Source organism: Eucyclogobius newberryi, unplaced genomic scaffold (assembly GCF_026437365.1).
Source record: "Eucyclogobius newberryi isolate DKJ021-1_F unplaced genomic scaffold, fEucNew1.0.hap1 SCAF_13, whole genome shotgun sequence".
NCBI lineage: Eukaryota > Metazoa > Chordata > Actinopteri > Gobiiformes > Gobiidae > Eucyclogobius > Eucyclogobius newberryi.
In genome coordinates, this window is record NW_027315757.1 from 4194525 (window position 1) to 4208177 (window position 13653).

Consider the following 13653-nt stretch of genomic DNA (forward strand, 5'->3'; position numbering starts at 1 on the left):
CCGAGGTCATTGTGCTTGGCCCTAAGCATCTACGAGACGCTCTATCTGAGCAGATAGTCACACTGGACAATGTTAGTGTAGCCTCCAGTTCTACTGTAAGAAATCTTGGAGTCTTATTTGACCAGGAGCTCTCATTTAAAGCTCATATAAATCAAGCTTGTAAAACAGTCTATTTCCATTTGCGCAACAAGAGCCAAAATCAGAAGAATCCTGCCTAAAAGTGATGCTGAAAAACTTATCCATGCATTTGTAACGACTAGATTAGACTACTGTAACTCCCTGCTTGCAGCGTGTCCTAAAAGCTCCATAAAAAGCTTTCAACTGGTTCAAAATGCAGCAGCAAGATTACTAACAGGAACAAAAAGAAGAGAGCACATTAACGCCAGTGCTGAAGTCTCTTCACTGGCTCCCCGTCGAGTTTAGAATCAAATTTAAAATTCTACTCTTGGCCTACAAAGCCATAAATGACATGGCCCCATCCCACCTCAAAGATGCTATAGAACCATATCATCCAAACAGAGCTCTTCGCTCTCAGAATGCTGGCCTTCTGGTGGTGCCAAGAGTCTCTAAAAGTACTGTAGGAGGTAGAGCGTTTAGCTACCAAGCTCCTGTGTTATGGAATCAGCTCCCGACCCATGTTAGTCCAGGCTTAAAACGTTCCTCTTTGAAATCGCTTATGGTCAGACTAGTTAGGAACAGAAACATAAACCCACAGCTTTAGCTACGCTGCCCTAGGAGTAACTATGCTGGGGGAAGTATGACAGCTTGAGCACTATCCTCTTCTTCTGACTACTTATGCTATCAAACAATATTTATTTTTTAATTCCACTTGCAAACTGTTCACCGCCTTCTTTTTCTTTCTCTCACTCCTGAGGACCTGTGGACCCAGATGCCCCTCCCCTGGTGAAGTGGTCATCTGCCTGAAGAGTGGGTCCAGCTCGCCTCCGACGGTCCCTCATCTGCCTGAAGAGTGGGTCCATGTTCCAGTCTCCCTCGCGTCCGTCTGTGAGAGTCAGATCTCTCCTTCACTGGAACTCCTCCAGGTTTCTACGCTTTTTCCCAAGGAGGTTTTTTGTAGTTTTTCCTGGCCGAGAAGGAGGGTCTAAGGACAGAGGACCCTGGGACATCGTCCCTAGCCACCACAGACATTGTCTGACTCCATCGCCACCACAGACATTGTTGATTCGGCCCTCAGAGGCGACTGTTGTGATTTTGGGCCTTACAAAAATAAATTGAATTGAATTGAATTGAAGGAGTCATGTGACCAGTGTGTGAAGGACAGTCGAGCATCATTCATGTGACAAGTGACGAGAGCAAAGGCAGAAAAGAGTATTATCAACGAGATGAGAAACAAGGGGCATGTGTCAGTATTCAAATGGGTTAAGCAGAATACCTTCTATACATTAGATTCTTGAAGGAGTCAGGACTGATCAACAGAATTTAGTATTTTATTTTATATATATATATGTTATGTTATATATATATATATATATATATATATATATATATATATATATATATATATATATATATTATTATTATATATATTATTATTCCATTCGCCACAAAACAAAACGACGAAGAAGACGAAGAATAAAGAAAAAAGAACAAAGAACAAAGAACAAAGAACAAAGAACAAAGAACAAAGAACAAAGAACAAAGAACAAAGAACAAAGAACGAAGCTGAGGTCCGATATTATACCAGATCCATGGCGCTGAGCCGTCGGAGGGATTTCTTTGTCGCGCTCACTTCCGTAAACACGCTGGTCTCTTCCGGTCCCGTAGATGGAGCGCTCACATGTGTTTGCTGCTGCTGTTTCACAGATGCTGATATCCGCGGCTCTTCTGGGATTCACACCGGACTGAACCGCTTCAAGACTCAAGACTTGACACACCGGGCCCGCACCGTCCCCACACCGGGCCCTGGACATGTCTCTGCCCGCTGCTCTCTGTCGGTGCTGTCAGAGCTTTTAGCGTTAGCATTGTGCTGTTGACATGGAGCTGCACAGTCGGGACTTCTTGAATTCTCCTCCCATGAAGACAGTCCGCTTTGGGGCGACAGTGGCGGACACTTTAGCCAAATACAAGAAGGTGAGTGGAAATGACACAGACTCTTAGAATTATTCGTTTATTATTATATAGGTTAGATTTGTGTTGTTCGTGTAAGAATACTGATCTGAGACATGTAGAGACATGTTAGTACTTTGTCTCATTGGTGTCTTTGGTGCACATTTACATCACACATCTGATCAGTGTTACACTCACTGTCTGACTTTTCTAGTGGTGGACATTTGATTACTTTAGCTTGATTATTAACATTGGATGTTGGAGATAATCAGAGATGGTAAAGTAGCCAAAATGTGTACAAAAGTAATGGTTACTTCAAAACAATAGTACTCAAGTACAAAACATTGCTTAAAGAAAATACTGACTTGCTATAGTAATTGAGTAAACATGTATTTAGGAATATAATTCTGGGTGAGATTTTTCTGAGCAGTTTTACAATTGTGATTCTGCCCAAAGGTCACATTTTAAACTCATCCAGGGGACTTGACAAAAAGACTGAAATGGGCTTATTAACTGATAAACTAATGCAAGAATTGGATCTAAACTTCAGAGCTGGCAGTTGATATGCAGAATAAGACATGATATTTCGTGCAATTGTGCAATACTACTAAAAAATATTAAAAGTATATACCACAAAAATGTGCAGAGGTGGACAGAGTAGCCAAAATATGTACTTAAGTCAAAGAGTCTAACGCTGTAATTCTTTAGTCGTTTAGTCGATTGATTGATGTCTTAGTCGGCCAAATATTTGATTAGTCGACAAATTATTTAATTTTGATTTATATGGGTTAACAGCAGCTCAAGATGTTTGAATGAATCATGAGTGTAATGTTTACAGGTGAACCCCAACGCAGAGCCAGGAGACTGAGGCAGGTTTAACAGTTTATTTTAAGGCCGTGGCTGGAGAGCAGTTTCAGGGACCGCAGCACTTCTCTTATAGCCTCATCCCTAACCTTAACCCTAACCCAAACCCTAACCCTAACCCTAACCTTAACCCTAACCTTAACCCTAACCTTAACCTTAACCCGGCGCGGTCTAAAACAGCAATAAAACGCGGTCAAACAGCGCAGCAGTTTCAGGAGCCGCGGCGCGCGGCCGGCACAAAAATAACATGGCAGTTTCGGCCGCGCGTCGCGGCTCTGTAGACACTCCCTTATTTTAAATGGTAAACGTTGCAGAATACTGTTCAAATGAGGGGTTTACAAAGAGGATGGTAACTTAAGTGCAGGATGAACACACACACACTCACACAGACACGGACACACGTACACACGCACGCACACACACACACACACACACACGTGTGTAATCCTTTTGTGTGTATTTTAAGGGCGACCTGAGTGACTATGAGCTGCTCCGACACCAGCTGGGAGACCCCGAGATAAAGGTAAACCACTGCACTGTGCCGGTCCACAGATGAGATTAGAGATGAGAGAAGTGGATTATAAAAAAGGATGGCAATGTAAAAAAACAGTTTGCTTTGTATTGTTAATTGTCTTTGTCCAATATTTTTGAGCAACAGGACAGTCCCAAAACATAGTGTTTCGCCTCCTGGTGCCACAGTTTCTCCAACAGTTCTCCAACGGTATTATGAAAAAACCTGTCACATTTTCCCAACAAAATTCACTCTAGACATGTGACTTTGTGGTCCTCCACTGGTCCTACACACACTTTCCTACTCTTTGTCTGTCAAAACAAGATGAACTTCTCTTTCCCACTTGTCTTTATATATTTAGTAGAGTAGCTGTACAGATTATAAATGCATTGATACAATTGAGATATTTTTCCCCTTGAAAGTTCCAATTTATAAGCCTTGATAATTATTTCAGTCAAATGGTTATAATGGTCGTTACTTTGTTTAATTTCTTGGTTATAATAACTCCTTATTTGTAAATTTCTATAAAAGTCCTGTTTCTCCAAGTCAAAGGATTCTTTCAACATATCAAAGCATTTCATGTGATTATCTTCAACAATTTGGTGGAAAACCCATTATATCTTTTGTAATCTAGACCTTAAATCTCAGGTCAGTTCTATTTGGTACAAAACGTTGGTCATAAGCCAACCAGTTTAAGATGTTCTCATCTTTGTTTAGTTTATATGTCTTGATCAGCTCCTTCCATGATGTAAGAACAAATTTTACCCAGGGATTCTTGTCCTTCAAATGACTCAAGCATTTGTCATCTGCCAGTTAGGCTTGTACAGGAACCCCCGGCACAACATTCATTTCAATATTTTTCCATTGAGTTTCATACTCTGGGTCACACCAGCAATGCTCTAAATTGAGCTGAAAGAGAGTCCAGAGAGTCTGGAACGATGGAGAAATCTGAGCAAAACATTCATTTTTGTAGTTTCAGTCTTTTGACTCAAGTATTGGATCTGAGTCCATTTTTCGAGCTCTTTCTTATAGTGGAGAAAAGAGAATAGTATAGTTTTTCTCTAAGATTGTTGATAGTTCCTCATGGAGGACCACACCTAAATATTTAAGGAATTCCATTTGCCATTTAAATGGGTAAGTCTTTCTAAAGGACAGAGGGGGATGTCAGTAAGAGAGAATTTCATCTTTTTTTGTACATTCAGTTTGTATCCAGACATTGGATCAATAACACGAAGGAAAAATGCATCATATTGGGTATGGACATTTCTGGTTTGGTCATATGTTGTAGGACATCATCTGCATGGCAGACAATTTTATGTTCTGTCCCATCAATTGAGACACCATAAATTGTTTCCGATTGTCTAATATCTTATTATATTTTTTTGTTTTTGAACATGGTTCATTATGTGTAAAGATCATCTTTTGTTATCTTGTGTTTGTTAACATTCTGAATTACATTTGGGTGTAATTTTCTCCATTATTTTGGACATAATTGAGATGTATACCTGATAGTTCACTGCAGGGATTGGTCTGTGTGAGGCACAGTCAAGTCGATCCTTCCCCTCTTTAGGTATGAACGATGTGATGGCTTCCTTCTAACTCTGAGGGATTTGAGCTCTGTTGGACTCCGCCAGGGCTGCCCTTTGTCACCGGTTCTGTTCATAATTTTTATGGACAGAATTTCTAGGCGCAGTCAGGGGTCGAAGGGTGTCCGGTTTGGGGACCACAGGATCTCATCTCTGCTGTTTGCAGACGATGTTGTCCTGATGGCTCCATCAAACCTGGACCTGCAACATGCACTGGGACGGAAGCGTCTGGGATGAGAATCAGCACCTCCAAATCCGAGGCCATGGTTCTCGACCGGAAAAAGGTGTCTTGCCCTCTCCAGGTGGGTGGGGGGTCCTTGTCCCAAGTGGAGGAGTTCAAGTATCTCGGGGTTTTGTTCACGAGTGAGTGAGTGAGGGAAGGATGGAGCGTGAGATCGACAGGCGGATCGGTGCAGCGGCTGCAGTGATGCAGTCGCTGCATCGGACCGTTGTGGTAAAGAAGAAGCTGAGTCGAAAGTCAAAGCTCTCAATTTACCGGTCGGTCTACGTTCCTACCCTCACCTATGGTCATGAGCTTTGGGTAATGACCGAAAAAACCAGATCGCGGATACAAGCAGTTGAAATGAGTTTCCTCCGCCGTGTGGCCGGGCGCTCCCTTAGAGATAAGGTGAGGCGCTCGGCCACATGGGGGGAGCTCGGAGTAGAGCCGCTGTTCCTCCACGTTGAGAGGAGTCAGCTGAGGTGGCTCGGGCATCTGTTCCGGAGCCTCCTGGGCGCCTCCCTCGGGAGGTGTTTCAGGCATGTCCCACCAGGAAGTGTCTGGGTCTTTTGTGTCCCAGGGCTCTTTGGGTCAGTGAAATCAATCTCAAACTTCTAGTTTGCCAAGTAGGTCAAATTAAAGGTAAATCCACTTAAGAAGGACTTTCCACATTATTAAGCAGACCACAATTTTCAAGCAATATGTGAAAGAAAAAGGATCTCTCTAGTGCTGAAAAGTGTGAAATAGTTGAATGCTTTCAACAAGGTATGAAAATCTTAGATATTTCACAAAAACTTTAGTGTGATCATCGGACTATTAAGACATTTGTAGCTGATTCAGAACACACTGGTACAGATAAAGGCACAATGAGGAAGGTTTCTGCCAGACAAATACAGTGTTCTCGCTGGGCTGAGGTTTGAGGATGGCTGTGGGACACTGCCGTAGGCGCTAGCAAAAATTACTTTAAAAAATTGCCGCTCGCGCCCTCGATATGGAAAGCCAATATGATCACACTACGCCGATACACCGCGTGCGGCAGCTCGGCGTGCGGCTGCTCGGCGTGCGGCTGCTCTGCGTGCGGCTGCTCGGTGGGCGGCTGCTCGGCGGGCGGGCGGCTGCTCGGCGGGCGGGCGGCTGCTCGGCGGGCGGGCGGCTGCTCGGCGGGCGGGCGGCTGCTCGGCGGGCGGGCGGCTGCTCGGCGGGCGGGCGGCTGCTCGGCGGCCGGCCGGCTGCTCGGCGGCTGCAAAGAAATTCAAGCAGAAACTCTCACAAACTCACAAGTTCAATGGATGCAACAATTGTGACGCTCCTGTCGAATCAGTGCTCTATCTTCACATGTAACTTGAACTTTTCAGATGGTTTGATTGAAATGGCTTTTGATTGTATTAAATATGAGCTGCTAATGCTACTGATTTAACAAATGACCAGTTTCAGTTCTCTACAATAACATAAACTGCTATGCATAATAATCTGGAACGATGCATTTTAAGTTTTTATTTTTGGGGGGAAAAAAGGAAAGAAACGTTATCATTGGGAGGTTTGTTCAATAACTTTTGAATTGTAGTCTAAAGGTTGATGACTGTCAGTTATATTGACTATTCTGTAAAGTCAGATCAAAATATAATTTGGAACACAGTGTATGAGAAAGATTTTTTGCCTTTAGTAGGAGTTGTTGGATGGTTAAGTTTGAGACGTGTAGCTGAACCTTGTGCTCATGTGTAGCTGAACCTTGTGCTCATGTGTAGATGAACCTTGTGCTCATGTGTAGCTGAACCTTGTGCTCATGTGTAGCTGAACCTTGTGCTCATGTGTAGATGAACCTTGTGCTCATGTGTAGCTGAACCTTGTGCTCATGTGTAGATGAACCTTGTGCTCATGTGTAGCTGAACCTTGTGCTCATGTGTAGATGAACCTTGTGCTCATGTGTAGCTGAACCTTGTGCTCATGTGTAGCTGAACCTTGTGCTCATGTGTAGCTGAACCTTGTGCTCATGTGTAGCTGAACCTTGTGCTCATGTGTAGCTGAACCTTGTGCTCATGTGTAGATGAACCTTGTGCTCATGTGTAGCTGAACCTTGTGCTCATGTGTAGCTGAACCTTGTGCTCATGTGTAGATGAACCTTGTGCTCATGTGTAGCTGAACCTTGTGCTCATGTGTAGCTGAACCTTGTGCTCATGTGTAGCTGAACCTTGTGCTCATGTGTAGATGAACCTTGTGCTCATGTGTAGATGAACCTTGTGCTCATGTGTAGATGAACCTTGTGCTCATGTGTAGATGAACCTTGTGCTCATGTGTAGCTGAACCTTGTGCTCATGTGTAGATGAACCTTGTGCTCATGTGTAGCTGAACCTTGTGCTCATGTGTAGCTGAACCTTGTGCTCATGTGTAGCTGAACCTTGTGCTCATGTGTAGCTGAACCTTGTGCTCATGTGTAGATGAACCTTGTGCTCATGTGTAGCTGAACCTTGTGCTCATGTGTAGCTGAACCTTGTGCTCATGTGTAGCTGAACCTTGTGCTCATGTGTAGCTGAACCTTGTGCTCATGTGTAGCTGAATCTTGTGCTCATGTGTAGCTGAACCTTGTGCTCATGTGTAGCTGAACCTTGTGCTCATGTGTAGCTGAACCTTGTGCTCATGTGTAGATGAACCTTGTGCTCATGTGTAGATGAACCTTGTGCTCATGTGTAGATGAACCTTGTGCTCATGTGTAGATGAACCTTGTGCTCATGTGTAGATGAACCTTGTGCTCATGTGTAGATGAACCTTGTGCTCATGTGTAGATGAACCTTGTGCTCATGTGTAGCTGAACCTTGTGCTCATGTGTAGCTGAACCTTGTGCTCATGTGTAGATGAACCTTGTGCTCATGTGTAGCTGAACCTTGTGCTCATGTGTAGCTGAACCTTGTGCTCATGTGTAGATGAACCTTGTGCTCATGTGTAGATGAACCTTGTGCTCATGTGTAGCTGAACCTTGTGCTCATGTGTAGCTGAACCTTGTGCTCATGTGTAGCTGAACCTTGTGCTCATGTGTAGCTGAACCTTGTGCTCATGTGTAGCTGAACCTTGTGCTCATGTGTAGATGAACCTTGTGCTCATGTGTAGATGAACCTTGTGCTCATGTGTAGATGAACCTTGTGCTCATGTGTAGATGAACCTTGTGCTCATGTGTAGATGAACCTTGTGCTCATGTGTAGATGAACCTTGTGCTCATGTGTAGATGAACCTTGTGCTCTGGTTTGAACAGGACGCTCAGATCGTGAACTGGCTGCAAGAATTCAGAAGTTGTGTGACGCTACTCAGTAAAGAGCATGAGCAGCTCATCCACGCTGTGCTGGTGAGTACGCACACATGCACGTACACACACACGTACACACACGTGCGTACACACACGCGCGCATACACGCGCACACACATGCGCGCACTAGGGCTGGGTAAAAAAATCAATTTAATCGATTTTGGATCGATGTAATTAAAATTTTGCAATATCGATTCATAAGGCATGAGATTGATTTTTTTCCCCATGAAGTTAACCCCAGTAGTCTTGTGCGTGGCGCAGCAGTGGCGCGTTTACGTCCGCTTGTCAAGTTGCAAGACGCAGGTCAAACTGGGCTCAGCGAGCCGTCCCAACTCAAGTCTGACGTCTGGAACCATTTTGGATTTAAAACAACAAAGAACAAAGAGCCGGATAAAACCAAAGTGGTTAGCAAAATCTGCGAAGCGGAGGTCAGTTATTGTAGAAATGTGGGGGCTGACCAGCAAAGACCCAGCAGTCGTGACGGACAACGCTGCAAATAATGGTTCGTGTTTTGTTTACAGCTGAAGTTTAAACTGTCCAATTTACAAGTTTGCACTTAAAACCTGTTTATGGTGAAAAGAAAAAATAAAGTACATTTGTATTTTGTAACACAGTTGAGCCATTTTCATTGTTTAAGAGCAGATTGAATTGAATCGAATCGAATCGTGATTAATCGATTCAGGACGTTGGCCATGATACCCAGCCCTAGCACGTACGCACACACGCGCGCACGTACACACGCACACACGCGCGCACGTACACACGCACACACGCGCGCACGTACACACGCTCGCGCGCACGTACACACGCACGCGCGCACGTACACACACACGCACACGTACACACACACACGCACACGCGCGCACCTACCTTCACCTACCTTCTTCTCTCTATTTGAGCATCTCCCTGTGTCTCTGCAGCACACGCATGTAGACAGAAGTAATTCTCAATCGGATCAGGTCTGGATACTCAGATATTCTCCTGAACCTCCTGATGAAGGGTGTTTCACTTGAGACCAGTCTTCTTTGACAATGTCTTTAAGTCATGGGGCGGGAGAAGCCCTGGCAATTCTGATGCAAATCCGGTACTCGGTCATGAGGGAGCGACAGTCAGTTTAAAATAGGATTTTTTATGGCCCATTACAGGGATGTTTTAGGAAATTATTTAACGACAATTCTGGATGAATGAGGGATTATACCGACCCACTACAGGGCTTTTAGGATACAAAGGAGTGTAGTCTCAAGTGAAACTGTAAACACCCTTCATCTGGAGTTTCCAGGGCCTACTCAGAATAGAATAAACATCTGAGTTCCCAGACAAGATTGAGAATGACACTTGGATGAGAGTCGAGATGTCTTGTTTTTCTAACAATGTTGTCCTGATGGCTCCATCAAAAACGCTCACACACGTTTGTGTGTGACTGTGTGTGAGAAAATGGGTCCCACGTGGTGAACTCCTTCCCACCCATCACTTTCACCCACGACTACCAGACGTTCTCGCAGAACAGGTGCCAAATAAACATTTGGGACCAGAATGGAAGTCGTCTACGTTATTGAGTGTAGCTTTCTCAACTATATGATAGCGTTATATGTGACTTGAATAAAAAACACGATGCCTATGGTCATGAGGTTTGGGTAATGACCGAAAGGACAAGATCGTGGATACAAGCGGTTGAAATGAGTTTCCTTCGCAGATAGGGTTAGAGATGGGGTGAAAAGTTCAGTCACCCGGGAGGGGCTCGGAGTAGAGCTGCTGCTCCTCCACGTTGAGAGAAGCCAGCTAAGATGGCTCGGGCATCTGTTCCGGATGCCTCCTGGGCACCTCCCTGGAGAGGTCTTTCTGGCATGTCCCACCGGGAAGAAGCCCCTGGGAAGACCTAGGACACGCTGGCGGGACTATGTTTTTCAGCTGGCCTGAGAACGCCTCGGGATGCCCCTGGAGGAGTTGGAGGAAGTGTCTGGGAGTCCCTGCTTAGACTGCTGCCCCGCGACCCGGCCTCGGCTGATCATCCTTGAGGTGCTTCTCCAACTTGATTTAAAGTCTACCTTTTGGTAGCACACACCTGTCTATATAAGGTCCCACAGTTAACAGTGATATCAGAGCACAAACCAAGCCACAGCATTGAAGGTTCCTCTGAGCACAGTGACCTCCATCATCAGTAAATGGATAAAGTTTGGAACCATCAAGACTTCCTAGAGCCGGCCGCCTGGCCAAATTGAGCAATTGGGGGAGAAGGGCCTTCAGGGAGGTGACAAAGAGCCTGATGACAGCTCTCCTGGGTGTCTTTGCGGAGAGAGGATAACCTTCCAGAAGAACAACCATCTCATGCTGTACTCCACCAGTCAGGCCTGTATGTTAGAGTGGCCAGACAGAAGCCACTCCTCCAGTAAAAGGCACCTGAAGGACTCTCAGACCCTGAGAAACAAAATTCTCTGGTCTGATGAAACAAACAACACTTTGGCTTGAATAGTGAGAGTAATGTCTGGAAACCAGCTACCACTCGTCACCTGACCAGTACCATCCCTACAGTGTAGCATGGTGGAGGCAGCGTCATCACCTGACCATCCCTACAGTGAAGCATGGTGGTGGCAGCATCATCACCTGACCAGTACCATCCCTACAGTGAAGCATGGTGGAAGCAGCGTCATCACCTGACCAGTACCATCCCTACAGTGAAGCATGGTGGTGGCAGCATCATCACCTGACCAGTACCATTCCTACAGTGAAGCATGGTGGTGGAGGCAGCATCACCTGACCAGTACCATCCCTACAGTGTAGCATGGTGGAGGCAGCATCACCTGACCAGTACCATCCCTACAGTGTAGCATGGTGGAGGCAGCATCACCTGACAAGTACCATCCCTACAGTGAAGCATGGTGGTGGAGGCAGCATCACCTGACCAGTACCATCCCTACAGTGAAGCATGGTGGAGGCAGCATCATCACCTGATCAGTACCATCCCTACAGTGAAGCATGGTGGTGGAGGCAGCATCACCTGACCAGTACCATCTCTACAGTGAAGCATGGTGGTGGAGGCAGCATCACCTGACCAGTACCATCTCTACAATGAAGCATGGTGGAGGCAGCATCACCTGACCAGTACCATCCCTACAGTGAAGCATGGTGGAGGCAGCATCACCTGACCAGTACCATCCCTACAATGAAGCATGGTGGAGGCAGCATCACCTGACCAGTACCATCCCTACAATGAAGCATGGTGGAGGCAGCATCACCTGACCAGTACCATCCCTACAATGAAGCATGGTGGAGGCAGCATCATCACCTGACCAGTACCATCCCTACAGTGAAGCATGGTGGAGGCAGCATCACCTGACCAGTACCATCCCTACAGTGAAGCATGGTGGAGGCAGCATCAGGCTGTGGGGACGTTCTTCAGCTGCAGGTACTGGGAGACTAGTCAGGATAAAAAGAAAGATGAATGCTGCAGTTACAGAGACAGAGAGATGTTTTGATCAATCCTTGATCAGAACAGAGACACAAAACAACCCTAAGCACACAGACAGGATAACGAAGGAGTGGCTACTGGACAACTCTGTGAATGTCCTTGAGTAGTTGGCTGCTATGTCACCCAGTAGGTGCACAGTAGGTGCAGGGCCTTTCTGTATTGAGTTTGCTTTCTCTCTCCGTGTCTGCGTAGGTTTCCTCTGGGTACTCCGGTTTCCCCTACCACTAAAAACGTGTATGAATGAGAGTGTTGTGAGAGTGAATGCGGGACAATAGATGAAATTAGCCCATGGCTAATCCGGCTTGTTTACATCATGTGTTTCATGATCATTAACTTGCGCTGTCCTGACCAAATAAATAGAAATTAAAATTCAAACCCAATTCAACATCTCTGGAGAGATCTGAAATGGTTGTGAACCGACGCTCACCATCCAACCTGATGGTGCTTGAGATGTTGTGCAAAGAAGAATGGGAGAAAATGTTCGAAATAGGTGTTCCAAATAGAGCTGGGTTGAAAAAATTGATTTTCCGATTTTTAATCGATTCACATATTAAAGGTGGTATGGACGATTTTTTTCAGCAAATTTTTTATAATATTTCCTTGTGGCGTGGATAAATCATTTGTCCTGCCACGTATCAATCATAAAACGCACCTATCGCTCACCTGCAGCCGCGTGCGGTTCGTCCTCACGTTTCCGGCTGTCTAAGCGCATGGATCTATCATAATATAGTTCCTTCAGTGTACGAGGCAAAATGAAGACGGAGAAAGACAGTTCGAGCTGACGGAGAAGTGGACAGAAATCTACGGGAGACGAGAGATGCGATGCGCTCCGTTGCGCTAATAAACAAACGCACGTGTGTGTTGTATCAGTCCGCACGGGGGAGTGCGCATGCGCACTTCCGCCTGCGTTCTCAAATCGCCGAAAAATCGTCCATACCACCTTTAATGACCGATTTTTGATTCGTACGTCCAAACATGGTTTTATTTATTTTTTTTATAAAAAAAAATAATAATAATAATAATTTTGAAATATAGCCGCAAGCGGCAATGATCGGCCCTCGCTACGCCGCCGCCACGCCGCAAGAGGAGGGGGCGCTGACGCGCCCCAATTGTCCTTTTATTACGCCTACTGCTGAATCTGTGACGCTGTCACATCTTCTCCACTTTGTTTTACCATCAAAAAGCTATTTTATTTTGAATTATTGGCAAAATGTGCGGCTTTGCCGCACAGACACCGTGACTCTTTGAATAAAAATGTGGATAACTTTTGATGGTCCACCCCTGAAGATGAGTCTCACCAAATTTCAGGTTAATATGTCTAACGCCCTAAGAGGAGTTTGTGAAAGTCTAAAGTGTAAACATGTTCTGGCGATTTCCCCATTGGAATAACATGGAAGGTTTCGGTCATCGTTACGGCAAAGCCATAACAATTATGACATGGGTCTCATTGACTTTTCTGATGGGGATGCCAAAATTGAGTTGTGTGTCAAATTTCATATAATTTCGCAAAACTAAATATTTAACCTCCATATAAAATCTTTAGGAGGCGCTGTGGCTCCAAATTAATTTATTTCACTTCAAGTAGGTTTAGGGCAAAGAGTTTAACAACTGATTCTAATTTGACGCAATTCGGACTTTATCTGC

The 13653-nt window shown here is 45.1% G+C and overlaps 1 protein-coding gene across 1 annotated transcript in view; it reads left to right on the forward strand.

The window, feature by feature from the left end:
• The first annotated feature begins 1832 nt into the window (after positions 1 to 1832).
• Positions 1833 to 13653, forward strand: part of rrn3 (RRN3 homolog, RNA polymerase I transcription factor) — a 33326-nt gene continuing 21505 nt past the window's right edge. The window contains exons 1-3 of the mRNA XM_072442352.1: positions 1833 to 2091; positions 3398 to 3454; positions 8493 to 8582. Of these exons, the coding sequence (XP_072298453.1) occupies positions 1996 to 2091; positions 3398 to 3454; positions 8493 to 8582 (243 nt within the window). The 5' untranslated portion in view covers positions 1833 to 1995. The remainder of the gene's footprint in view (positions 2092 to 3397; positions 3455 to 8492; positions 8583 to 13653) is intronic.